At 43.6% G+C, this 9,246-nt stretch overlaps 1 protein-coding gene across 4 annotated transcripts in view; it reads right to left on the bottom strand.

The window, feature by feature from the left end:
* Window positions 1–784: 784 nt before the first annotated feature.
* ankrd11 (ankyrin repeat domain 11) overlaps window positions 785–9,246 on the bottom strand; it is an 85,372-nt gene continuing 76,910 nt past the window's right edge. For 3 of the 4 annotated variants that reach the window (XM_077563009.1, XM_077563011.1, XM_077563010.1), the window contains exons 10-14: window positions 6,553–9,220; window positions 6,311–6,409; window positions 5,959–6,102; window positions 4,732–4,824; window positions 1,229–4,626 (exon numbers count right to left, since the gene is read on the bottom strand). In XM_077563009.1, the coding sequence (XP_077419135.1) occupies window positions 4,441–4,626; window positions 4,732–4,824; window positions 5,959–6,102; window positions 6,311–6,409; window positions 6,553–9,220 (3,190 nt within the window). In that variant the 3' untranslated portion in view covers window positions 1,229–4,440. Of the gene's footprint in view, window positions 4,627–4,731; window positions 4,825–5,958; window positions 6,103–6,310; window positions 6,410–6,552; window positions 9,221–9,246 lie in introns of all 4 variants that reach the window. The other variant, XM_077563012.1, reaches the window with a different exon arrangement.

Genomic DNA, 9,246 nt, shown 5'->3' with positions numbered 1-9,246 from the left:
TTGGAAAACGTTCCTTGTTTTATCTTTATTAAAAAACAAAAGTTGATTACAGATAATTTCATCATGCTGTGGCGTGACCTTAAAAGGTCATTCAAGCTTGAAAATCCTCAGTGTTTCTGAATCTAAGCAATTCTGCAAGGAAGAGTGGGCCAAAAATATTTCCAGAGCGATGTGAAAGACTCATTGCCTAACCTCGCCAGCCAGATTGATAATTGTGATTCACTCGAGGGAGTTCTTTACATAATTCTCCACAAATACGGCGAAAATTCATCTTGTCGGCAAGGTTACTCATTGCCAGCCATAGAAAATCCGATTTCAGTTGCTGCTGCTGAGGCTTGCCCCAAACAGTTCACGGACTTTGAATACCCCCCCCCCCCATTAATTTCAAAACGCCATTTTATTTACACCCCCCCCCCACCCCCACCCCCTTTAAGTGGGCAAACAGCAAAAAGGAAGAATTTAAGAGGGCACATACTTTTCAACAGCACAGCAGGTCAATATGTTTAAATTTCAGAATGGTTCCGAGAGTCCAATACACTAAATTAGCCAGTGACTTGGCTGGGTGATCTCTTTGAGGCTATTAGATTACCCTAAAAATCTAAAGTTGGCAGTTATGTCAGAACAGCTATTTTAAACGTATGGGCTGGTAAACATACACGAGTCGCTTCTCTGCATGAGAAAAAAAAACATTTTACTGGTTTATGGACATGCTGTGTATCATAAGTTCAAAAAGTAAAATATTGGAAAATGTTGCTCATGGCAAACACAAAAGAAAGGGCCATAGTTGTAATATTTCAAAATTTTATTAACGAACATAATCTCTGAGGAACAACAGCAGTTTGCGCTCTCTGTACATGCAACTGTAGAAAATAACAATTTTGAATTTTTACTTTTCAGTTTTAGTCTTATACCCACCCATCCTCACTTCAGGTTCTCACAATATTTTTTTTGTTTTCTATTTTTTTTCTTTTTTCAGGAAATCAAAAACAGCGAAAAGGTGAAAGTACTGGATTTCTATTACAGCACTGACGATAGCATCGACAAGCCCTCAAATTTGACCAACCCCCCCCCCCCCTTTAGCTGCTCCAACAATATGTACACGAACTACATTGTACAAATTAAAAAAAATGTTACATTGTTACATCAGATCCACCTGCGGCGAGCGTCCTCTGCTCGTTTCCGTTAAGAAGCCCACATTCTACACAACTTTTCAGACTAGTACAAAGAAGAGGGTGCAAAACGTCCTGGGAAGTTTTATTTACACAACTATTTACAGTATGTCTCTTTCACGCATTACAAGGAGGAAAATTTACACGGCGGAGACCAACTTTAACCAAAACATACCACAGGTGCCAGAAAAACAAAAATAGATAATAAATAGGTTATTTCTCACCATTTAAAGAGTAGTTCTCCATGCTTTGTATTAGTCATTGTCCATTCTAAAAAAGGAACAAAGAAACAGCTACAGTCTGGATTTGAATTAAAAAAATAGACAAAAGAAAACTAGAAAAAAAAAGGCTTGAAATCGTGATACTATCGAATGAAAAAATAGCAATTATGTATATCTAAATCCAGTAAGAAAACCAAAACAAATCTAAATTATGAGTGAATGTGAGGATTGTAGAGGTAATATGTTGCTGACTGAGGTGGTGTCAGGCTAGCATCTGTATCACCACGGCCAAGTGCTCGACTGTGCATCTGCACTCATTGGATGCGGGAATCACTTGGTATGGCTGATTATTCACACGGGAAAAATCAACCTGATTTACTCTATTGCTCTGTGTAAAGACATGCTTGGGGCCACGGGGGCCCCCGGAGGGGTGTCTGTCACCGAAAACGTCTTCTGACGAATTGCGCAGCGCGCGACTGCGGCAACCATCACCATTTCAAGCCTTTGTCGTTCAAATCAGTGATTGATTGCACAAGTACAAACAAAGGCTGACGGATGAAAAGTAAAACACGGGAGGATGTCTTGTAAACAATAGTGAGGGTGTCAACGGACAAACATAGTAACGGGTTTACATTCTGCTTGATAAGCAATGTGATTGACATGCCACTGGTGTTAGAAACAAAAAGGAGATACATGACGTTATACAGACGCACAACATTTCTGTGACCAAAACACAACCAAACTTTGGGAGAAACAAACACAATCCACGAACAAATGAGTCCAAATATGAACGCCAACGTGTACCAGCCTGGAGGGGGTGTAACTATATTTCTAGCCACTTGTCTGCACAGTGTAATAGCACTCGATTACACATCCTAAACACAGCAATGACTTGATTTGACTGACAGTATGTAGAAGGCCTTTGATGACAGTATATGGAAAATGCAATGCAATCACATTTTGAACAATAAAAGCCAATCTACTGCATTGCTTTCTGGAAGATCACACAGAATGGTTCTCAGAGGAAGTAGCCAAAATTTTGAGAATTCTATCAGAACCAATGTCAATTTATTAAATTTGGAAAGGGATCCAATCACCTAAATGAGTTAAATATTCAACAGGCTTAAACGCATTCCAATTTGAAGGCCCCATCCTGTCCAACGTCAAAAGTACTTAGTGTTGTACCTCACTGGCGCCATCCAGTGGGTAATCATTGCAATGTGTAAGGCTGAGCAGTAATGTGGAACATAAGTGAGACAAAAAGTTCAAAGGTCAGCACGGAATGAAACCTTTCAACTCCCCAGACTCACTCTTAATTCGGACATGTGAACAGAATATGGAGACCCTGATGGCTTTAGACAACAATATTGGATGAGGAGAAAATATTTCCAGCCAATTTTCAAAAATGATAAAGACAAATAAAATTTCAAACAGACGGTTCTCTGTTGATGAACGACATCACTTATGCTTTCATTCAAACAATAAATATCTATGTGACTTTGCCCAACAATGAGTACATTAGTTTTCACCGGGAAAAGGCATTTTCTTGGTTCGAGATTTCTCCGATATAATTGTGTAGTAAAGCAGTGAGTAATATTCCTCTATTTGTTAAATAAGTCCTCGTCTATTCTGCTACATGTGTGGAAATGTGTTGGCTGGCCTTGTATGGGGGGGGGGGGGGGGGGGGCTGCTAAATCCAGAAGTGGTGTCTGTCAGCCACGTGTAAGTTATTATGTTGTCGTTCCAGGTGATAGTGACAGGTAGGACTATACAACTTTGCCTTTCCAATACTGACAGAATTGAGTACATATTTGGCCCACAGATATGAGGGAGGGAAAGTGCTGCCCAAAAGTGAACTGTACATAAAAAGATACTTTTTATTTCTTTTGTTTTTCTTTACACTTACTTGAGTGATATTACAGTACATAGGTTATTTACAACTGTGCAGTAATGTGTGGCAAAATAAATTATCTAGAAGGCAGCAAGATACATTGGTTAACGAATATAAAAACTGTACATCATTTACGGAATACAACTTTTTTTTTTTCAGTTTTCTTTTGTTTGTTTTTTTCCATTAAACTAATATTGGCTCTGTAGTGTTTCAAGTCACTTCCTCAGAAACAATGAAATGCCCAAGTAAAGAAATAGACAAAAACAATATTTCTCCCCGCCTGACAAACGACAATTTCGCGATTTGAATGTCAACATTCGTTATGTTTGTTTCTTCTAGTTGTCCTTGTGGTGCTTTTTGCAGTCCAAGGCGCTCGGATGCGTTTGGGGAGCAATGAATTTGCTGCTCAATGTCCGAGGCTGCGTCAACAGTTTCTTCCTCTCAGACTTCGCACACACACACACACATCCACACACATACGCGCACACACTTGTATCCATCTGCCGTCTCTTGACAGGTATGCAGCAGAGATCCACCAGCACCTGCATCTAGACTCCTGGTCCGTCACTTGTCTCGCGGTGGATTCTCACAAGATGCACCAGGGTTTTGTTGACATCCTCTGGTGAAGCACTGACTTGTGCTCCTGGCCCCGACAGGGGAGCGAGGATCCTTTTCAGCTCCTCCCATGGTACAACAGGCACCAAGCCGTTGGGAGAGCTCCTCTTTGACACGTCTCCCCAGTGGTAGGTCTGATGAAGCAAAGCCCCAAAAAATGAACGCAGAAAATATATCTCTGCCCCCCCACCCCGTCTCGACACCGCTGAGCACAAGGGAGTTGCGGGCCAGTGCTGGAAAGCAAAAACGGTTTCTGCTTTTCATGCTCTGATCAAAAAAGGAGTAAAAACGATTGAGAATGAAAGTGCAAGTTGAGTATTTTCTTTCCCCCCAGTAAAAACAAGTTTCCTTCGTCAAGGAAGGGAACCAAGAGCATGTTTTTTGTTTTGTTAATCTGCACTCTCCCACTGTACTGTTGCTGTTTTCCTGTCTTGAAGGCCCTTCTCAAATTTGCTAGCCCTTTCCATTTGTTCTGTTCAACAAATTCTCTCTGAGAAGAAGGGATTTGGATAAAGTGAACTCTTTATCGCTGCGCCAAGAGGTGTCACGCCGGCAGAAGGACAAAGTCATCGTTGACATCGACCATTGGGACGTAGAAGGACGGCACTTCGTTGACACACAGGGACTTGTGTCCAGCAGGGTCCAATTCCTGGACCTTCAACTGCCATTCCATCCTTTGTACCGCGTTGAGGGCTGCCGCCTCGTGCTGTTGCCGCATCAACAAACATGTCTGGAAAAGAGAGCGAGGGTGCGTGAACAACACCAGCAACTAGACGTGCAATTTCTGCAGAAATTGTACGTCAATGCTGAAGATTCGTTATTATGAGATTTTTACCTTCATACGGTCATATTTATCATCCACATCCTGAATCCAGGAGATGAACTGACGTGCGTTGAAGCGATCTCTCACCGATTTGTTCTCATCACCCTGAGCAAACACGCAAAGTTATGAACGAGGAGAAGTTAAACCAAATCATCCCTCATCCTCTTTCAAGGCATGTCTAATAGTGGTGCAACGGATCATCATTGATCTGCGGTTGGTTCGGATCAGGCCCCACGTGTTCAAATCGCGCCCGATCCGCGGATTGGTGGGGGACACGCACACAAAGTGCGCATTCACAGGTGATACCATTCTGACATGTCAAGGATGCTGAAACGTACTCAATGTAACATGCTAAGCCTAACTTCAAAATAAAGTTTACCAAATACAGTAATACATTCACGGCAATGCAAATAGCCTTAGTACACTTTTACTTTGAAATTCGCACACGTTATGGCATGATTGCGAGCTTGATTTCCCCTTTAGACGTTACTTTATCATAGTTGATTGACATTGTAGTTGCGACCAACATCAACACAACAGTATCCCAAATTCAATCGCTAATTTAGGACGCTAAGAAGCTGCTAATTAATTACGCCGTCGTCGTATGATATGACAAAAGTCTCCGACGTAAGTGGCTAGCGACTAGCTGTTAGCATGACCAACGAGTGTCAGGCTGCCGGCTGGTAAGTTTGATAGCTGGTACCTGGCTTACTTTAATTATTTTTCAATATTCTGGACGAGGCTACTTTGTAATTCACTCCCCATGTTTAAAGGAAAGAAATGTTGAGGCTTTTTCCATTATAAAATAAAATATTAATAAAAATTTGTCTTTATTTTATAAAACACTTTTGCCCATTAAAAAAAGAAAAACATTCAACTCAAAATAACAAACTCTGCCTCATATTTCACTTAAAAGTTGTGTTCCTAAATCCTTAACGGCTATATTAGACATTTTTAATTATTATTATTATTTTTTTAAGATTTAATGGGGAAAAGGCATTTTACAAAATAAATGAAGACACAAAACCTTACACGGCTGTATTAGACATTTTGAATTCATTATTTTTATTTAATGAAAAAAGCGCTTTATGAAATAAATGAAGGCAAAGCACTATCTTTTCTTTTTTGCTGATCCGAAAAACGATCCAATCCGTGACTCAAATTCATGATCCGATCCGAAGCGTGACTTTTGTGATCCGTTGCACCACTAATGTCTATGTGTATAAACGCAATTCCTACCTGGCTCTCTGATGGCATATTGTATACTTCTGAGTCCAAAAGCATGGTGCAGGCACTAAACGGCACAGCCTGATTGGCTATGGTCCTTGCAGCTCTGCAGTGGACTCGTAAGACTTCCTGCTCGCATGAGACAATGAGCTTCTCCTGTGAACATAAAACAAAATTGAGAAAACAATCAAGGAAGCTGAATACAGTTGCATTTCTGTCTGCCAAGTACAGGCTTTGACCTTGCACCTAAAATCTCCATTGTGCGAGTGCTGTTTAGGGCTACCTTAGTGCAAAGCATGCCACGAACACAACGTCGCAGGAAACCATGACTGATAGGTGGGGAGTCGGGGACTGTTTTCCTTACCCGTTCTATGCTGTGCTGCAACCGGAGCTTTCCTCTCACTGCCTCCTGTTGTCTGAAGAGCTCTTTCAAAGGCTCTGACAAAGATGGTGGTGGGGCAATCTGTTTAATGACAAAAATGATTTCACCGCTCTGCATTAAACCACAGAGGCCATTTTCACAGATCCACAGTAAGAAACTTTCTGCCCAATGAGACTGAAACTATGATATTCCGCCATTATTAAGACAAATGTATCGCAACTTACCACTGGGATATGAAGCTTGCTGAGAGGCTTCCCATCCAGCAGATATGAGCCAGTGTAGGTTACATACTCAGCATAGCACTGTGGGGCCTGTGGGGTGATGTAGCACAATATTTTCCTCTTTTCCTCAATCTTCTTCCTGATCTGCAGATACTCAAAGTACGGGTTGGAACGATCACTGTGGTAAGGCTCAATGTCATCCAACTTTATGGCATTGACTACGACAGCCAACGTCTGCTGAATCATTTCCCGGGTCTGTTGCATGGCCGTGTTCACGAGCTGTACTTGCACCTGCGGCCCAGTCGAACGTGGGAACTTCCTCTTTCGTGGATGCTGGGTCTGAGAATCCTCTTCTTCTACTGGTAATGGACGGCCTTTGCTTGTTTTACTCAGGACCACTGTAGGCGAGGTGGTCAAAGAACTTGGTACAGACAGCGTCAGAGTGGAATTGGATGCAGTGGATGAGATGCTAAGCAGTGAATCTTTGTCTTTCTTGAGTGCTGAAAAGGCCAACACTGAAGAGTTGGGAGTTGGTGTCCTTGTCGGAATAGCATTAATGGTCACGACTGGACTGATGGTCACAGACAGGGAGGTTGTTGAAGATGTTATGCTTGGAGAAGAAACTACAGGAGGATGGTTCTTGGCCCGGTTGCGTGTCATCCTCTGAGGGATTTCATCCACCTTTTTGGGAATATCTGTAGACACTGTGCTCTGGGTTACCTGGGCTGGCTTTTGTGTTGTTTCTTGAGTGTCTGAATGCTCTAGTGATCTAGGAGGGGTAACAGCCACTGGGATGTGCGGAACAGGATCTGGTGATAAAGGTTCCGTCAGGGGCTCCGATATGTCTTCCTGTCTCACCTCTAACTTGTCAACTGGCACCGTGTCCTGTGGTAACTGCAAAGGCTCAGGTATGGGATGAATGTGGATGTGATGTAGCTGGCTGGTCTCGGATTTAACTGACGAATACAAAATATCAGGATCAGACTCATCAGAGCCTCCATATGGCATTTTACTTTCCAACATTATGCTTTGTGGCGGAAAAGCCAGAGGGCTATTGACCGGAACACTCTGAGGCTCTGGGTCCAACTCTTGCTGAAAGGTGTTATGACACGATGGTACAACTAAGTCTTGCCCAGTGGGTTCCCCCAGCCTTTGGTCTTGAGCAGGGCATGTAGTTTCCACAAGACCTGAATGATCTACCTGCATTAAGTCCGGGTCATCAACATCCATAATTGTATGTCTAATGTGAGATTGTACTGTCTTGTTAAGGTCAGCAAAATCAGAGTCTCGATGCTCAGCTTCTTCTGACTTTTCAGGGAGCGGGAGTTCAGGCAAGGAGAACGGTCCAAGGTCATCCAGCTCATCGGCATCAGTAGAGAATGGATCAGCCCAGGGCACAACTGGCTCAGGAGCAACAGCTGCAGTAAGATGTCCGTCAGTGGTAGGGCAGAAGGCATGTGTGCTCTGCCTGCTGCCTGGCTCGTCACAAGCAGTCTCTGTGTCCATTTGGTGAGTAACCTCGATATTAGATTTGTTGCAGTCCTGGAAAAAAGACTCTAGTCTTGTGGAGGATGAGGACGTATTTAAATAACTGGGTTCCTCATCCAGAGCAGTATCAGGTCTGTCTAGAGAAGGAATGTCAGCCACAGCCTCCTTCTGCTCATCAAAATCCTCAGGGTCTTCTTCCTTGTGCCACCTGTTCCAGGTGGCGTATGGAGGAGTTACAGATGGGTGTCCAGACAAGTGCTGCAGATCATTGTCTGAATGAGAATAAGGACTTGTTATTTTGGAGACAGCAGCTTCTATCTCCCCATATGTCCGATGGGGAGATTTGAGGTCCACATCATGGTTCCAACTCATGCTGTGGTCATAACAGTTTTCTCCGTGGTTGGGCTCGGGATGCGGCGGAGTGAAATGGTGGACCTCGGGATCTTGTTGATCTGGCGACTCAACATGCCAGCTCTTTCTCAAAGGATCCTCAACTTGAGCGGCGAAGGAAGAGGGTTCCTGTGTTTGCTGTGTCTCATGCACAGCACAGTGATCATCTGTTCTTTCATCTAAATCAAGGTCTTCACCGTCACCTTCATCGTCCTCATCTTCCTCTTCCTCATCCCTTTCCTCTATGACAGAGGGGAGATCTGAGAGGACCAGGTTTGGCTCACTGTGGTGAGATTCAGATATGTCATCAATGTCAAGTGGAGGCAATGCCGCAGGAGCTGGCGTTGGTGGCGCGGCGATGTCAAAACAGGGCTCCTGTGGATCTGGCCTGTGAACTGGTGTAGATGGCTTAGGCAAGTAACTGCTGTAAACGCTATCAGAAAGATGCTCATTACTCTCTGTGCAAGGGAGCGTCGGCAACGCCAGTTCTGGTGTTGGATGGCCTGGCTCCTGCCGAGGAGACAACAATCTAATTGGAGAGAAATAGGGTGAGGGCAAGCTTTCTAGTCTATCCACACAGGCTGATTTCTCTTCTAGAATTTGTGAGCCAGTAGCAGGATCAAATTCAGCCGATGGATCACTATGCTGTCGAAGGAACTTGTCCGCCTCGATTTTGAACTCTTCTTCCAGAGGCCTGCGTACATCAGAGGAGGCAGAACGGCTGATGAGCGGCAGCTGGAGATTCTTTGCCGGGGTTGGGCATGTGCCTTCCTGAAAACCTTGGGAGTACCTGCTGGTGGACAAGAGAAAGACAGAACA

Source organism: Vanacampus margaritifer, chromosome 4 (assembly GCF_051991255.1).
Source record: "Vanacampus margaritifer isolate UIUO_Vmar chromosome 4, RoL_Vmar_1.0, whole genome shotgun sequence".
Classification (NCBI taxonomy): domain Eukaryota; kingdom Metazoa; phylum Chordata; class Actinopteri; order Syngnathiformes; family Syngnathidae; genus Vanacampus; species Vanacampus margaritifer.
Note: the sequence above shows the minus strand (reverse complement) of the source record. Positions and strands in the feature narration are given on the sequence as shown.